This window comes from Pygoscelis adeliae, unplaced genomic scaffold (genome assembly GCF_000699105.1).
Source record: "Pygoscelis adeliae isolate BGI_AS28 unplaced genomic scaffold, ASM69910v1 Scaffold411, whole genome shotgun sequence".
In the NCBI taxonomy this organism is placed as follows: Eukaryota; Metazoa; Chordata; class Aves; order Sphenisciformes; family Spheniscidae; genus Pygoscelis; species Pygoscelis adeliae.
The window spans coordinates 1668905-1687404 of NW_008824111.1; the positions used below are offsets into that span (position 1 = coordinate 1668905).

Here is an 18500-nt window from a genome sequence, read left to right on the forward strand (position 1 = left end):
CCCGCCGCCTTTGCGTTATAACAAGCGTTTGAGCCAGCGGCAGACCCAAGTCGCTCAAAGCAGCAGGCGGTGTCGCCTGCGAAGAAGTACCTCAGCAGGACTTTCTGCGGAGTCCTCCTCGTCGGAGTCCCTCTCCTCAGAGGCTTGAGACAAAATTTCTTCTCCCTAAGTTGAACGCAAAAGAGCTTTACTGAGCGTATGCGAAGCAGCCAAAGCGTGCTAGGATGGAGTGGAAGAAAGCAGCATTTTGTTACCACCTTAAACAAACAGTTTTTGAGTAAAAAGCAGATTTTGTTTTGACTGTCCTGCTTCTACAGTGAAAGATGAAGAAAACAGCCAGAACTGGCTTCTGTTAAAGCCACACACAAGGTGCTCAAGTGACCTTTTCCTCTCCCGTTCTTTTGCTCTTGCCACAGAGCAGAGGAAGGGTCCCCATACCCATTCATTACAAACAAAAAAACCTGACCACTTCAGCGTGAGAGCCTCATTGCAAGGAAGCCCCCAGAGATGCAGGCCCTTAATCTTGAAATAAAACGCTTCTTTCTGCTGCATTAGACATAACTAATATGGTCACACTGAATTTGGCCTTTTAGCTCTACCCGCACACAAGGGCGGAGTTACAGTCGTCTGGGCAAGATGAGCATTGTCCGTTCCCAGGTTTTAATTGCCCCAGGCAGGGCAGTTGTTCTCACCTGAAGATCCCGATTTTTAAGGATGCCCACCCAGAACGCCTCCTGGCAGTGGTTGAACGCCAGCATTGCCTTCACTCGGTATACAAATTGTTCCAGTGACTTCTTCAACAAAGGCACGTGGTTGGTCAGTCCAATGTCTTGGCGGATCTAAATATGAAACAGCATGACATGACTACGATTGATTCTTGCCCAAGTGTTCTGGCTATTTAAAAAACCATTGGTTATACAGGTGGGAGGGATGGGACACGATCCCCACAAAGCTTGCCCAGATTATGTAATTTCTTGGCCAAATTCTCTTATACCTTCTGTTAAAAAATAAGACTCATAAGCATTTTGTCTAAGGCAGTAAAATGATGCTTTGCAAAAATCCAAACAGCTATATCCACTCTGGATAAAGATAGAAGGAGCCTCAGCTTTTCTCATGAACCTTAGAGAGAGGCTAGTAACTCCTCTATGTAAGTCATATGAGTTCTGCTGACCCTTGGGAAATTATTTTGAGAATCTACTTTTCATTTGCTCCATCATCTCAGCAACAGGCTGGTGTCACTTGCTCTGTTCTCCAAGAACAACACACAGCTCTTCACACACAGATCTCACACTGCTGCCATCTTGCTCATGGCAGCCACAGCTTGCTTGCACATGAATGTCTGGAAGCTGCATTGCTGCTGGTGCGTGCAATTCATAATGTTTGGGTAAGTCTGACCCACCTACAAGTTATTGTTGGTAAAACAGCAGAGTTATCTATGGAGGTCAGCAATGGACAATCACACCATTCCAGTCCAAAGCAAAAAGCAATGCTGTAAGCGACCAGACTCCAAGACTACCTACCTAGGAAGGGAGACAGCTACTTGCTGATAGCCACAAGCTGCCGACTAATGCTGCAGGGAGTTTCATGTTACGAAATTGCTGAATTCCCAAGCACAGAGAAGAAAGAATGAGAAAGGTGTTGAATAAGCCACTGCAACGACAATCTTTTCTTGCACAGTGTCTGATGCAATTCCTTTACACTAGCTACATGGAATGTGTGTGCACTATAAACTCCAAAGGCAACCTGTCCAGACCACAGAAGCACTGGCTTTTGGAAAACTAGGACAGGAGGGAACAGATGGAGTTGCTGTAAGCAAAAACCAGCCGAGGAAGGGCAGCTATGCCAGGTATTGTGTGAGATTTAGCTCCAGGCGAGCATCTCTTCCTGCTAGGCTTGGATTTGCAGTACAGAATAGTCACTGCTAAACCGGACAACTTGCCAAGAGCCATAAACAATTATTTTGTGCATAAATATTTTCCTCTTTCATGAGAATACTTTGTAACCTTCTTGCATTAAGATGCTGTTATTAGCTATACTCTGAAATCAGACCAAACTCTTCGTTTCTTGGAAGAGTTCAACATGCCTGGGAAGAGGGACACTGCTTTGCTTTGTGTTCTGCCAACGGGGAATGGGTAACTGAGTACCAGCAGCAATCTGTTCTCTAGCCTGTGTAACAGGCAGGACCTAGCAATCATCAGCACTAATCAGAATCAAATCAGGGAAAACATCGCTAATGAGACAATCAACAATCACAGTGCTCCCTGGGTCTTGGAACCTGACCAACTCTCTGCAGGCAGTCTGGAGACTCAACAAAGTACCACGGCATTTGCAAAAATCTGTCTCCAGAAACTGTCCTTATGTCCAGCATTAGATATGTAAAATGAAGAGAGGCTTGGTGTGGAAGAGTAAGTGACAAATACTTAGGAAGTTACAGGTGAAGCTGATTGCTACTGTCTGCTGCATGATGCTCTTTAAAGACACTCATATTGAGGGAGAGTAGCAAATCTTAGGTAACACTACATGGTACGTCAGTGAGCATCTACTAGTTTTGTATGAAAGTGAAATCGAGACTAGTTTAACAAATGTTGGTGTCAACTCCTCTTCAAACAGGTAGGGAACATTCATTGCATACATTTATTTGCCTAGATTCAGCTGCTGTCTTTTCATTCTTGCAAAAATGATTTGGCACAGAGACCTAATCAGATTGCAACAGACAAGAATGGTGGTGAAACACAGGTGTTCGCTAATCGCAGTTATATGCTAACAGGGGCCATGGGATACAGCACTTGAAAATGCTAATCAAGTGCAAAGACAAACAAGACATCACAAGCTGCAATGATGTTATCCTGTTTACAAGGCAAATTGTCTTTAAAGCAGACGTGAGGATTTCACCTTCAAATATGAGAAGGACTTTTTAGCATCTCCAGGGTTTGTGCCAGCTTCCAATTCTCCCCTGTGCTGATAGCTGCAATGGCATGTTCTGATCTCCAGCTAGACTTTTATGCTCCTGATGCCAGCTCTGGACTAAATTGGTAGCAAATCTAGCTTGGGGAGCCATGCTAATAGCTGGCTTTCTCCCTTCAACTACTTTGGCAAAGCTCCCTTCTCGGACACGTGTTCTTGAACCTCTTAGGAGTCTAACAGGAACAAAGCAGCACACATGAAGTTCTTGCTAACTGCCTTTTCCCATGTGATTCTCTCTTGCAACAAGCACTGGCTCTTCACACTGTAAGCAGGGTGCTAATCCTCTCCTTCCTTCCTGCCCCAAGTCTCCTACAGAGAGACTGGCAGACTGGTTGCGTGTTACCAGCTTCCTCCCCTCCCTCTCCTCTTCCCTAGTATCAACGTAACAATGCCAAAAAGGTACCTCAAGAGGACTTTGAGTAAGGTTTTCCCCTTGTCTGCCTCCTGTTGCTGATTCTTCTGACTCGCAAGGCTGTTTATCTTTGCCAAAGCCTCTCTCCCATATTATCAATCTGGCATCTGTACTTTATGCAAGGTCTCAGCTTGTGCCCTCAGAAACACCCTCTTAAGATGCCAACAACCAAAGATGTCAAGAACCTCTGTCCTAAAAAAGAGTACGCTAACCTGATCTAACATCCAAGTCGGCCACTTCCAGGTCAAATACTTCAACTTTTGGGCCGTTAATCAAGGTTATTTCTCCTCCTCTCAGAGTTTTTGCTTGCACAGACACTGCTGGAAGCCTGCAAGTAGAACCTGCCTATGCCCTGGAAAAGTAGTGGAAGGGAAATAAATCATTCTTAGGACAGGAGTTTGTGCTGCATTTAGAACTTTTCTTACCTTGGAATGGCCACACATGTGATGAAGTTGTCTGGTACTGAGCTGCAAGGTTTTCAGCAAACTCTGCACATCATCCTGCAATAAACAAGTAAACCAGCATATCATTCTCAAAGGATTTTTCCGTAAGTGAAACAAGATTAGTGAGACAGTATTAGTCCTAGCAATCCTTTCAAAGGGTTATGGGATAGAGAGATGATGCACGTATGCAGGAAACATCAGGCGAACAGGATAAAGTCATAGGAGACTTGCACTGTGCATATAAGTCAAGTAACTGGTAATAAAAGTGTGACCACATGTCATAAGGCCAAGGACTTTGAACTGAAACTGATTTTGAATGAGAGTTTGGAATGAACGCGTATCAGTGAAAGTGGGGCAATTAAAATCAAGACAACCTTGTCACTTCTTGCCTTGAGTACAACCTTCTGAAATAGGGGAACCAGAGGAAAAGTATAAAACATACTGCTAGATTGTGGTATTTGAAACGCATCCAACACAAACTCTGGATATCAGTCCTCTCTATTGAACAAATTATGTGGCACTTTCTATTGTCCAGTGGCAATGACTAGGTATCTACTTGATAACTTCATTCCCTCAAACATCCATGAGAACAGATCTTACATTTGCAGTAGAAAAGAGTTATCTATTAGAGAGACAATTTGTGAAGACTAAGCCAAAGAACGAGTCTCGCTGGCAAAGGTGGATTGCCTTGCAACAAAGCAGGGGGAATAAGTGAACTGTTCCTGCTTGTCATGTAGTGCAGCAAGGTTGGCCTGTCCATCTGCACTCATGCATGTTGTCCCGCTCAAACCTCCAAGAATTATTGCAAAGACACCAATGTCAACTGTCCATCTGGACCGCAAGCCCTCACCAACCTGACTGCTCATGTGAGCTTCCTACTCCATGGGTGACACCTTTGTGGTAATAACTTCTGAAGGAAATGGAGGTTGAAAGGGCTTCCTTTGCTAACAGTGAAGCCATCCAACCAGAATTGATGGCAAGTTGGGAAACGGTGATCTGTTTGCTGAGAGAGCACTGGATGGGCAAGTAAACAGGGCAGAGCACAGCTGGAGACATTAGACACTTTTGTCATGAAGTGTCACAAGTGTCATGCCAACATGTGACCAGAGACAGGAATCTCCTTCTAGCAAGCATCAGTCATGCTTCCCAGACAAAACTGGCTCCGGACAGTTTTGTCTCCAAAAGGCTTACCCTGTGCTTTTTAAAGCTGTAGTCCAGGAGAGGCATGGCAAGCTTCAGAAACACTTCTACAAAGAGACGGCCGTACTATAAAAGAATTATAAATATATCAGATGGCAAATTTAAATTCCTTTTCAAAGAACCAGCACAAAGTCAGATAAGATAATGATACATTCTTTCAAGCTACCCCGGAGACTGTTCTCGCTTAGTACAAGACTATATTCATGTGAAGGCTTGTACGGGGATATACAGGATCAGTAAAGGGTCCCACTTTAATCACTACAAAGAAAGGCGAGAAGGACAAGGTCTCATCATTGTACAGATCCCTGGTCTTATTCACTAGCAAATTGGGAATAAAACCGAACTAAACACAGAATGTTAGAATCACTATACATATATATGTGTCCTAGCCAGAAAAAGGAGAGTTGCAGAGGGACACGTGATCTTCCTGGGCTCCAAGGGAGATCTCTCTGCTGTGATGTCTCCTCTCACTTGGAGTACCATGGGGAAAGGAGAGAAGGGAAAGGGTCTGAAGTCAGTAATGCCAATTGCAGTAAGTTTGTTGTGGTCAAGCCATATGACGAGGATTAGTGGAAGACAGTTAAAGATATAAGAAACAGTATCTGCTGCTTCCAGAGAATTCAGTAACCACTCTACTCCACTGAAGGCAATGATTCAAGAAAGCTGGTACTTAAGCTGCTCTCTTCAGTTATTTTGAATTCTTGCTTACCTTCAGGCAGATGCTGAGTACAGGCCTGCTGTCAAATACCTACTTGGGCGAGAGGAAAAAAAGAGAGACAGATCAGTCCACAAGTCTAAAGGAAACAATGTAAGCACAGCAGCCAATAAAAAATAGCCCTTCATTACATACCCTTCATTAAAGTGTGAAACCTATTCTAAGACGACATCCATTCTCCAGTTTCAACAGGGAACACCACATAAGCACGTGAAACGTAGTGGCTGTCAGGCAGAAGTACTTGGCAGGATGGCTATTTGGTGATCTGAGGTGCACCTTTTGCAGATGGCACAAAATTATCTCAATGAGTCTGAAGTTCTTAATAGTTTGGGACCCAAAAGACCCAAGTCCAGCTGATGGGCAAGTAACCACATAACAGACGAAGCAAACCTGAGATGTGCAATAATGTATTTTGGAGGAAATAATGAAGCTATTACATTAACGGTGTTAATGCACCAGGTGTCACTGCACAGGTCACACACAGCTGTGGTCCAACAGCAAACAAAGAAATGGAACAGATGGTCTCAGCTCTCTTGAAGGCTTTCTTCTGGTATACGTTTGCCTATATATTTTTGCCAGTGACCAATTCTATAACTAATTAGTGAACATTTTAACTGGCATAGCACACAGATGTGAGTGAGAGCTGTGAAGGTACCCTGGTGCTGCTATGGATTGCTGTCCTGGTTTCGGCAGGGATAGCGTTAATTTCCTTCCTAGTAGCTGGTACAGTGCTGTGTTTTGGATTTAGGGTGAGAACAAAGTTGATAACACACCGATGTTTTAGTTGTTGCTGGGTAGTGTTTGCACTAGTCAAGGACTTTTCAGTTTCTCGTGCTCTACCAACTGAGCAGGCTGGAGGTGCACAAGAAGCTGGGAGGGGGCACAGCCAGGACAGCTGACCCAAACTGGCCAAAGGGATATTCCATACCATGGGACGTCATGTTCAGTATATAAAGCTGCGGGAAGAAGAAGGAAGGGGGGGACGTTTGGAGTGATGGCGTTTGTCTTCCCAAGTAACCGTTACGCGTGATGGAGCCCTGCTTTCCTGGAGATGGCTGAACACCTGCCTGCCCATGGGAAGTAGTGAATGAATTCCTTGTTTTGCTTTGCTTGCGTGCGTGGCTTTTGCTTTACCTATTAAACTGTCTTTATCTCAACACATGAGTTTTCTCACTTTTACCCTTCCAATTCTCTCCCCCATCCCACTGCGGGGGGAGTGAGCGAGCAGCTGCATGGTGCTCAGTTGCCAACTGAGGTTAAACCATGACAATTGCAAAACAGAACTAGCTGGTCCAGCTCTACCCTTTATGCTCTCAAAAGGCATCTGGAGCACGGGTAGGGCTCCAGTGAATGATACTGTAAAGAATCCAGCTCAATTCACCAGAGCTTATAAGCTGAACTTGAAAAAGCTGGACTTGCCAATCATCACTTCGGATGTGATAAAAGCAAACAGTAATGATCAACCTAAGCAAGGAGAAAAGTGCAGCTGTACCTATCGCCTTCTGCCCAAAACGTCATCATGCTCAGTGACACGGAATGTACCAACTCCAAAACTGACAGAAGGGAATATTTCATCTAGTGGGGCTGGCCTCTACAGTTCATCACCACAGGATGACATGAATTGTCAAAAAAAAAATCATATGTTGCCATAAGAGCAAGTGAAGCTGAGGGCTACCAGATAAGCACGGTACAGGTTACAGGCAGGAATTCAAGCCTCCTGTTCAGAGTATTAGCCTGCCTTCAGCTGAATACATCAGGAGAATGTTTCCTTCTGTCAGATGTTATTCCAGATCTATCTGAAGGGTTTCTCCCATCTGCCTCTTCCACAGCGGGCAGTGGACTTGGTCAGACACAAAACACTGTACTAGGGAATTGGGGTGTTCGTTCAGTCCTTTTTCTGCACTTCCTTACATCATCCTGTCTTTGTGCAGACTTACTATTTGTATGAGAACTATGTTAGTAAAATGTGCAGGCTGTAAGAGTTAAGTAGTATTGAAGTGAAAGCTAAATGGATACCCTTGCACACAGATTATAACTGGCTTTATTTACCACCTCCAGGTTGTTCCACTAGTCAGCCATACTTCACGTTTTTCCCTTGTGCTCATGAACCTGGGTACACTGGGCTTGGCTGGGAATCTGAAGGTAAAGCCAGAAAAACAACCAGAACCTCACCTTGACCAAGTTAACAAGGATATGGAAATTCCGCACAGCAATGTTCCACCGCAGCAGCTTCTCCAGTTGCACCTAACGGGATGCAAGGGGACAATAACCCAAGACGGTGGTATTTCCTCTCACCTTGCTGGATGCTCTCTTAGCATTTGCTCTACCCAAAGCATTGTTGTTGTTGTTGAAGACAGAGGAACAAAGCTTCACCACAGGCAGATTCATCACAGCAAAACCACTTAATGGCAATTTCAGCCTGATCAATGCCCACATGGCTTAAAATGCTAAGAGTTAACACACTTCCTTGCTCTCAGAGCAGCTCTTGGTTGCAAAATAATTTTGTGCTCCCACACAGGCGTGCAGACCAACTGCACAGCTTAGTATTTTGCTGATTACTGCCTGTTTTCTGGTTATAGCTTCTGCTGGATTTACTGGATTTCTGACATAGTACAAACCAGAAAAAAATGATGCTACTTATATGTTACACTGTATATCAGTTTTGGCTGATGAATGAAGCTGTCTGACTGCATTTCCTAGACAAAGTTCAGAAGTAGATTCCTTTCCAATTTATACATCTTTATCGTACTGTAGAGTTTAACTTATGTCTTCTTCCCCTCAAAGAGTCCAGTGCATTTATTTTCCTACCTCACTTGAGTCTGACGGTTTCCCAGCTGGGATGCTTTTCATTGAACTTTCTAGCTGAGCCATCATTACTCTGAAGAAAACCGGGAATGTCTGCCTGTGGAGAAAGTGAAAGCAAACCTAAAAGCCGGCTCTGAGCATCTAGATAGGCTTCTTGTCCCCAGAACAATGTGGAAAACTTGAAGGTTACCCAGCCAAGGCATCCTTCTCAATAGGAAGTCACAGGAGATTGACCCTAGGACTCATAAGCATGTCTAGCCCAGCCTCATCACCCAGCCAGATGGAGAATCCTGGGAAGTCACTGCCACTTGCCCAGTATGAACCACACATTGACACCACCCACTTCTTTGTAGCTCTGGGGGATGCGCAGCAAAAGGTTTGCAGCTGTCAGCATAAGATGATTTTGGTAGTTCCAAAGTCCAGGAACTTTGGCCATCCCTGCGTAAACTGTGCTTCCAAATTCCTGTGGTAGGAGCAGAAACACCCTGAGTGTGCTTTTGCACACTGCATACCAGCCCAGGATTGCCTACAGCCACGCCAGGCCTCTGAGGCTGACTTTTAGAGTGCTTTATACCACCATGGTAGCACAGAAAGAGGCAACACACCTGCCGACAGACAGCAGTTCATTCTCCAATTAAAATGGCTCACAAATAATAAACTCAACATTGTGTTAATGCACAAGGCCATTCCACCTTGACATAAAGCTAACCATGTACTAACCTGTTGCGTACTGCCAAAAGAATGTTTACAAATGCCCAGAGTAGCCCACAGCAGTACTAACATGAAACCATAACAGACCACAAAATAAGAAAATTAAATATTAAAAAGCAGAAATTGCCATTGTGCATCTCATGAAATTCAAAGTCTCTATTGATATAATTACCTGCTTAGTGTAGGATAAGTAGAAGAACATCCGTCTTTGGCAGAATTGATCAGTTCAGGAACACCAACACTGGAGATTTCTTCTATAGCTTTCAAGATGTTATCTGTGTGCTCCAGGTAGACACTAAATCCAAAACCAGCTTAGTTCATCAGTACATATTACACAGAATAACACAGCAAGTTCTTGAACACTGCCCTACCTGCAACATGTGGCCTAAAATTGTCAAGCTCATTCTTACGTCAAAGGCAATCATACATAGGAAATCCGAAGCAATACTTAGAACTAATGTTCACATTAATGTCATTAAAAGCTACCATGATCTAAAACAAACCTGGATTTAATATCTCCTCATTCTTGTATTTAGGAAGGACAGGCTGGGAAGAGGAGGAGATGGAGTTGCCCTTTACATGAGAGAACGGCTGGAATGCATGGAGCTCTGCCTGAGGATGGGTGATGAGCCAGCTGAGAGCTTATGGGTAAGGATGAAAGAGCCAACCAATATGGGTGACGTTGTAGTGGGTGTCTGCTATGGGCCACCTGGATCAGGAACAACAAGTAAATGAAGCCTTCTACAGACCCCTAGAAGTAGCCCCATGTTTGCAAGCCCTGGTCCTCATGGGGGGGACTAACCACCATGATACCTGCTGGAAGGACAACACAGCAGGGCATAAGCAATCCAGGAAGTTCCTGGAGAGCATCGATGACAACTTCCCGATAGAAGTGACAGAGGAGCTGATGAGGAGAGGTGCTCTGCTGGACCTCACACTTAAAAACAAGGAAGGGCTCTTTGGGGATGGGAAGGTCAAAGGCAGCCTTGGCTGCAGTGACCATGAGATGGTGGAGTTCAGGATCCTGAGAGGAGAGAGCAGGACAAACAGCAAGATCATAACCCTGGACTTAAGGAGGGTAGACTTTGGCCTTTTCATGGATCTTCTTGCCATGGGGCAGGGGCCTAGAGGGAAAAAGGGTCCAAGAAATCTGGTTGATACTCAAGGATCACCTCCTCCAAGCTCAAGAACAGTCCATCCCAAAGAGCAGAAAGTCAAACAAAAATGTCGGAAGGCCTGCATGGATGAATAAGTAGCTCCTGGCAAAACTCAAACACAAAAAGGAAGTATACAGAAGGTGGCAGCAGAGACAGGTAACCTGGGAGGAATATAGAGATGCTGTCCAGGCATGCAGAGATGTGGTTAGGAAAGCCAAAGCCCTCCTGGAGTTGAATCTGTTGAATGTGGCGAGGAGTGTCAAGGGCAATAAGAAGGGCTTCTTTAAGTACGTAAGTAGCAAACGGAAGACTAGGGAAAATGCGGGTCCACTACTGAACAGGGCAGGGGCCTGGTGACACGGGACACAGAAAAGGCTGAGGTACATGTTAAGGGACTGAATGCATATTTATGTCAGTCTTTACTAGCAAAACAGGCCTCCAGAAATCCCATGCCTCAGAGCGGGGGTAAGTCTGGAGCAAGGAAGACTTTGTGGAAGAGGATCAGATTAGGAAATAGCTAAGCAGACTGGACATACATAAGTCCACAGGCCGTAAGTGCTGAGGGAGGTGGCTGACGTCATTGTAAGGCTACTCTCAATTATCTTTGAATGATCATGGTGACTGGGAGAGATGCCTGAGGGCGGGAGGAAAGCAAATGTAACTCCTATCTTCAAGAAGGGCAGGAGGAAGGAGCCAGGGAACTACAGGCCAGTCAGCCACACCTTGATCCCTGGGAGGGTGGAAGAACAGCTATCTTGGAAAACATTTCCAGGCACATGAAGGACAAGAAGGTGATTGGGAGTATTCAGCGTGGATTCACCAAGGGGAAGTCATGTCTGACCAGCCCAGTAACCTTCGATGAAATGACTAGCTTGTAGATGAGGGGAGAGTAGTGGATATTGTCTACCTTGACTTGTAAGGCTTTCAACACTGTCTCCTGTAAGATCCTCATAGAGTAGCTGTAGAAGTATGGTCTGGATGAGCGACAGTGAGGTGGATTGAAAACTGACTGTACAGCCAAGCTCAGAGGGCTGTGCCCAGCATGGTCCCGCGCAGCCTGCTCTAGGTCACCCTGCTGGAGCAGGGGGGTTGGAACAAGGTGACCTCCAGAGGTCCCTTCCAACCTCAATCATCCTGCGATTCTGTGATTGTATTTTACCTAATACTCAGTCCTGCTCTCCTTGACTTTAGTGAGAGCTGATTTGCTTTCAGTTTAGTGAAAACAAAACCAGACACTTTGGTCCAGATCCACACTTATATGTGTATGCATGCACGCATGCATGTATAGATGTGTTGATGTACACTGACAAGCAAACATGAGGTCCAAACACGGTTCTACAGCCAACGGCTAACAGAATTCTTCCTATCACTCACTGTTTTTCAATGCTGTAGAAACAGTGCTTTAGGCCCAACTGTGTAAGTATGAGTGTTATGATTGAGAGGGGTCATTTCTCTGCAGCAACAGTAAATATTAAAAGGAGTGTTGAGACAATGGCTTGAGCCTTACCAGAGCAGAGTATGCAGCGCACTGTTGAACTGGCTGCCCTTCTCTCGGTCTCCACTGGGCTTCACCCATGACTGGCAGAGGAACTGCTTTGCTAGTGAAGCTGTAAAAGATAAGGGGTAACTTACTGAAGGAAGAATCCAAGACAATTTCCTTCTTCCATATAAAGGCAGTGTGTACAAATGGCTTTTTGAAAGATCACAATATCACTACCCCTCAATATGACTGAACTTTGGTAAGTCAGAATGCATTTCCCCTAAAAAGCAGTAAAGCCACAAGGACATATATCACGATAACAAAATATATGCACATCCAGTGTGTTCCTGGTCTGGAATACCTGTTCACATCAGAATCATGATCCATCTCTGGCCATTTCTCCCTGACAAACTTACGTTAAGCCTTATTTGTTTGGTAGCTCCTACAGTGTGCCAAATGTTTGTTTTTAATTAGGCAATGTGCAACCCTTAGGGCATCCATTTCTAGAAATGGAACTCCAATAACAAGTGTCTTGACTTGTTGGCCACAGTGCTATAATAATAAATGTGAACAGGCAAGTTTAAAGTTTACAGATTTCTTAAATCAAAATTGCTAACAAACCTGTTTGTCTCTTGCAGAAATGTTTAAAACCAGGAAATTATTAGTTAAAATTCGTTATCCCCTGCCACAGTGAGTGGGCTGTTCAAAATAGTAAAATAAACTCAAAGTAGGGAACTTACAATTCTGAGTGGCTATGGGGATCTGAGGACAAATTCTAGAGGGGTCTTAGAATGACAAGGTATGGCTGAGAGAGGTGACTGTCTGGAGTCTTTATTTCAGTGTGTGACAAAGTGGAGACCAACTAGTTTTCTCGTATATTCCCTGCAAGCATGCAGGGAATCCCATGCCTTATCTGCTTGAATGCTGTTCGTCCTACAGAATGGGTCCTAACCCATGAGAAGAGCTCTCTCATTTGAAAACATTTGTTGCATGGGGTTAAGAACATATAGGTTTTCCTCTCTCTGCCCTGAAGTAACAGCTGTATTTGCAGTTCATTTCCATAATTTTTGGAAATGAGCTGTCTCAGACATCGGTACTTACACTAGGAAGCTACACCAGATTAAGTCTATGATCACCTCCATAATCAGTGATTAAACTGGTACCAAAGTTGAACAGCAGGCTTGTTCTTAGAAGTCTTAAAAGCTGTGAGGCTCTGTTTTTTAAAAAACACCCGTTAAAAGAGCTGGAGTCTGTCTGCCTTCCTGCATGTGACTGAGGCACAGCAAAACAAATACCAAAGAGGTTCCAATATATTTACTGGTGTCCCTTTTATTAACGGCTAGGACTGTTCACCCAGTGAGATTACTAGGATACCAAAGGGAAGTCTGTCCCTCAAAAGATGCACTCCAGAGCTAGAACCCAAGATTTACAGGCAAAGGACAGCACGAAAACTAATCTGAGATTAGAAGTTCTTCATGCGTTACCCATTTTCTCTTTCTTCCAGCCAGCCATTGGTTTCTCAGCGATGGCAATCAGGAGCTGAGTGAGGATGAACGCACAGTGGAAGCTGGGAACACTCTGCTGGAAATTCAGTAGGTAGTGAAAACTCTCACTGGGGATGACAGAAAAGGGAAAAGGTAAAAACAGTGTAGATAAGGTAATCTCCCAGAAACACATAAATAAAAAGGAAGTATTAGACCATCTCAGATCCAAGGTCTCCCTAGCCCAGTATTTTGTCTCTGGCAGTGCCCTTCTGAAGAAGGGGTAGTCAACCACTAGTAGATAAAAATGCAGTTGCTGAGAAACTCCTCTCAAGCCCCAGTCACTCTAAGTCTAGCAACATCTTTATATACTGCTTTTGCCTGGTGTTCCTGTAGGCGTTTTAACCATCCAGAACATACTCATTCCTTCTGTGAATCCTACTAATGTCCTCATCTCAAATAGCATACAAACGAATTAGGCCCATAGATTAATGCATATTTTATACTCCAGTAGCTCCTTTTCATTAGGTTTGACTGCACTGCCATTCAATGAAATACAAAGCTCTGTTTGAAGCTAGCGTGGTCTCTGTGAGAGCTCCCAAACACACATTTACCCATAACGCCCACACAAAACAGGGAAAACTGCTTGAAATTCATCCCTTTCAGAGCTTGGGAAATACTGATTCTACCTTATCAGCTCCTCAAGAAGAAGAAACTCTGTCTCTCCTGGCTTTAGCCTGTCTGCAAGCACCTGGAGAGCTGACCTTAGCAAGTCAGTATTTTCATGCTGAGAAAAACCATTCCTAAGGGGGGGAAAAAAAAAAAAATCCAGTTCATCATCAGACTAGAAGGAAGAGAGTTATCAGGTGCAAAAGCATATCTGGGCATATTTTTGCAACAAGAAAAATAAAGAAGCTGGATACGCAAGAAGAGCCCTGCAATATGAAAGTTATAAGGGGACACACAAAACACTGAAAACTGAATGGGAATGGAGAACCTTGTGTACACACAATATTAACTTTTCAGTTAGATTGCAGGCCTGGCTTGGTGGGGACAGGCCATTTCACATAAGTGGAGGTCCACGTATACCAAAACAATGCTATGCAGACCTGAAATAAAGAGGATGTGTAATGACAGCTGCTGTGCAAGTGCAGTGATAGTGGCTGGTCACCTCTTGAACAACAGGTAGGAGCCTAACAGGGAGAAAAACTGTAGAGATCTTCATTAATTCTTTGAACTACCTGTGTCTGTGAAATCATTCAGCAAGGATATGCATTCTGGAAATGCTCAAATGCATCCACATTCTAGATCTATAGACTGAACACATGGACTTGATAATGGTAACGCTCAAGCGCACCTTTAACACACAAGTTAATTAACGGTTGGTAATGTAAGAGGGCTTGACTAAATATATGTAAAAGGAGTTGTACTTTGGTTGTTGGACTTAAGTAGCTGGATGGCTCACCCCAATATACGGCTGCCTGACCTACAGCAAAACAGAATTATATTAGTCTATCCAAACTGAACAGCAAAACTGATCTTGAGCTGCCTGTGGTTACAAAGTGGACCAGGTTCTTTGGTTTACAAGATAGGTAGACCCGGGAACAACCAACATTCATACTGGCTAATGAGAAAATGACAAATCCAGGAATGGATCAGGGTCCCTGAGGCTCCAGCAGTGGCCAACAGGAGAGGCAGACCTCATACACTTTTTATATACACTGGTTTTGAAGTACAACAAAGGTAAAACGCTTTCCACACACAGATCTAAATTAGGGTTCAGAAAAAACTTCTATGATGCTATCCTGGATTATATTAGCAGACGCAGAGGTCAAATCCAGGCTGCGCAAGCATTTTTGAGTTTGACATTTATGAACCCAGCTTGAGTGCATCAGCAGCACAGGCTTTTCATCAATGAAGTACACATTCACCCTTTCCCATTGGCAAAAGAAATTCTTTCATTGCTCAGGATTCAGGCAGTGACCATTTAGCAAAGGATGAGGGGACTTACTGGGTAAGAAATTTCAAGATCCCTAGGCAGAATGGGAGTTGCACAACCAGGTGTACTAGTATGCCACTTATGCTAGCCTTGATCCAAAAGCTCATTGAATTCTATCCAGTTCAGTGCCTCATCACCTACAGTTTTAGTTCAGCTCAGGATCAGGCAATGAAGCTTGACATAACTATAAAGCGCTTAAAAGTCTCCAACCACTGCAGTGTGGTGTTCTGCATGGCTGAGAGGCCATTTGCTGGGTACAAACACTTTAAAGAAAAGGAACAAGAGGAAGCAATAAATGGACTTTGCTCATTTAGGCGACTGTATACTTTTTTTGTTTAAACTCACCAAGCAAATAGGGAGCGAAAAGTTAGTAACAGCTGTTGGTAACAAGAGGACATCAGCTGGTGCTCCTGGATGTTCACTCCTGGTTCATCTTCCACATCCCGATTCTGTGTAGCCACTGCCTTTAATACAGAACAAATAATTCATTAAACGCTATTCCAAGGAAAGATAGTGGCACAAGAATCCATTTCCGTAAATTCCATGTTTAAAAAAACCTGAAGAAAACAAAGCAACTTTCTTTTTCCCACAAACAAAACTAAAAATACCTTTAGAGGTGACAAAACTTGACAGTTTTTTGAGTCAAAATTGCTGCCCACTGACCTGGAAGTAGTTGTGCATGTTCTCCATGTGATTACACAGCGGCTTTAGTAGCTTGACTACAGACATAGCAACTTCCTTGGGGGATCTCTGACACAGGTGGGAAAAGCCAATATCCTTGTAGCCTCTTTCCTGCAGCAAACCCAAAAGATTAAAGTCACTTCATCAGCCTTACTTGAGAATAACTTCACATCAAGCGCTACCTCTTAGACTACTTCTGGGCAGTGCAATTCCCGATGTCATACACTCTGTCAGGAAGGGTCACAGAGTAAGAACCAGCACCAACTCAGACAAGTGGATAACATCCGATGAAAAGAATAAAACTGATGTGACACGTAGCTCTTTTATAGAATCATAGAATCATTTAGGTTGGAAAAGACCTGTAAGAATATAGAGTCCAACATTTTACTCAAACACTAAGAGAAAGCAGTCTCTGTACATGGTAGTTAAAATAGGTAGAAAGACAAGGAGAAAGAACACTGAATATGATGGAGTCCATCAGGTTGTAGTGAATTTCTCATAGTTTAACGCAGTGGGCCACACGTTTACTTTCCTCCTGAAGGCATCAGCCAGGAATGCAAGGAGTCACTGCACTCAGGGTGCTCTTCTAAAGACTGCAGAAAAAGCAGAAACACGGATCCGGCAGCTTCTGTTGGATGCAGCAGCTTCTATCTGGCCTGCCTAACCCGAGCTGCTTCTTGAACAGCAGAGCCAGTCTCCTCAAGGAGGGCTCGGAAAAGGCTCACTTGAGTTCAGAGGCTACAAGGCTTTCCCTCAGTTATATACCCTTTCCTGAGACATGCTGCAAACCAGGTGCTGCAAACCCTTCAGCAAGGGAAGTGGTACACAAGTCTCTTGAAAAAGCAAGTGCTGCTCTGACACACAGCTGGGTGTCAGACTTCCATTTAACTGTTAGGTGAAAATAACTCCAAAAAACCTTTCTCTCGGGAAAGGCCTGGAGGCCACTGATGTGCTCTGCCTCAGCCCAGGTCTAGACCCATTGGCTGCTGCTGAACTTGCCTTTGGAAAGGGCACTCTCCTTGTGGAGCCCGGGGTCAGCACATGTTCCAGCTTCCAGCACAGGTCATCCAGAAGTAAGCAAACTTCAGCAGGCCTCGCGAGCCTGTAATTACAAGCACAGTCAATCCCAGGACCCAGACATAATTGTAGTGCCTTGAAGCTCAAGTTCACGCCCTCCATTTCCAGTTATGCCTCCTGGCTTAGTTAACCTCAGCCAGGGACCTATTTGGTAGATGCTAGGGTTTTATGTCTCCCCCATTGCAGGTATGGGGCATTGGTTCTGGTTACTTAAAGCGTGACGCAAACCTGGTGCTCTGAACATAGCTGAGGCAGTGTCAGTAACACTTAACTACTGAGAGAGAACTGATTTATATACATTGAAATTAAGCTCCTAAGGATAAAAAGCCCAAAAAAGGTTTAAGCCCAAAGAATCCAAAACTCACCAATTGAGTAATAGTCAAGAAGTAATTTGAAATAACGCTAATAGCCCAAGAGACTTGTCAAACAGTCTTCAAGTTGGCCTGTGACCTGCATGCACAGAGATAGCTGTCCTTGGAGCAGGCCAGGCTGTACTCCAGCCTGCCATAGCCTTTTCACATTTTACAAATCTTACTGTAGCCTAACAAAATTAGACTCCAGATGGACTCGGCCTGCCTACAAAGAGGGTAACAAAATTAAGCTTTCCACATGCACAGTAATGCAGTTTTATATAAGCTCCCAGATGATAAACAGGACCCTGCCCACTGAGGGCACATCCACGACACCAGTCCCGCATTTGTGCCGTTTCCGATCTGCTGATGCCTTGAGACACTTGCCTTTTTGCAACATGGGCTTTATGTAAATATCGTAAGTTCTTTTTAATAGGCAAGCTGCCTCTTAGTGTATTTAACATCCTACAGCTTAGCAGTGTTCAATATTAAAGCCCCCTTCTTTCCATTAGGTTGGTACATAGAATCATAGAATCATTAAGGTTGGAAGAGACCTCTAAGATCATCGAGTCCAACCATCAACCCAACACCACGATGCCCACTAAACCATGTCCCTAAGCGCCTCATCTACACATCTTTTAAATACTTCCAGGGATGGTAACTCACCCACTTCCCTGGGCAGCCTGTTCCAATGTTTAACCACTCTTTCAGTAAAGAAATTTTTCCTCACGTCCAATCTAAACCTCCCCTGGCGCAACTTGAGGCCGTTTCCTCTCATCCTGTCGCTTGCTACTTGGGAGAAGAGACCAACACCCCCCTCGCTACAACCTCCTTTCAGGTAGTTGTGGAGAGTCATGAGGTCTCCCTTCAGCCTCCTTTTCTCCAGGCTAAACAACCCCAGTTCCCTCAGCCGCTCCTCATAAGACTTGTTCTCCAGACCCTTCACCAGTTTCGTTGCCCTTCTCTGGACACAATCCAGCACCTCAACGTCCTTCTTGTAGTGAGGGGCCCAAAACTGAACACAG

At 44.3% G+C, this 18500-nt stretch overlaps 1 protein-coding gene across 1 annotated transcript in view; it reads right to left on the bottom strand.

Annotated features, from left to right (window-relative positions):
• Window positions 1-54: 54 nt before the first annotated feature.
• LOC103925501 (Fanconi anemia group D2 protein) overlaps window positions 55-18500 on the bottom strand; it is a 55764-nt gene continuing 37318 nt past the window's right edge. Inside the window, exons 29-43 of the mRNA XM_009334232.1 lie at window positions 18372-18380; window positions 17048-17141; window positions 16031-16159; window positions 15713-15831; window positions 14058-14171; window positions 13372-13499; window positions 11915-12014; window positions 9423-9545; window positions 8543-8636; window positions 7907-7978; window positions 5729-5767; window positions 5011-5085; window positions 3802-3876; window positions 693-839; window positions 55-165 (exon numbers count right to left, since the gene is read on the bottom strand). Coding sequence (XP_009332507.1) covers window positions 55-165; window positions 693-839; window positions 3802-3876; window positions 5011-5085; window positions 5729-5767; window positions 7907-7978; window positions 8543-8636; window positions 9423-9545; window positions 11915-12014; window positions 13372-13499; window positions 14058-14171; window positions 15713-15831; window positions 16031-16159; window positions 17048-17141; window positions 18372-18380 — 1429 coding nt within the window. The remainder of the gene's footprint in view (window positions 166-692; window positions 840-3801; window positions 3877-5010; window positions 5086-5728; window positions 5768-7906; window positions 7979-8542; window positions 8637-9422; window positions 9546-11914; window positions 12015-13371; window positions 13500-14057; window positions 14172-15712; window positions 15832-16030; window positions 16160-17047; window positions 17142-18371; window positions 18381-18500) is intronic.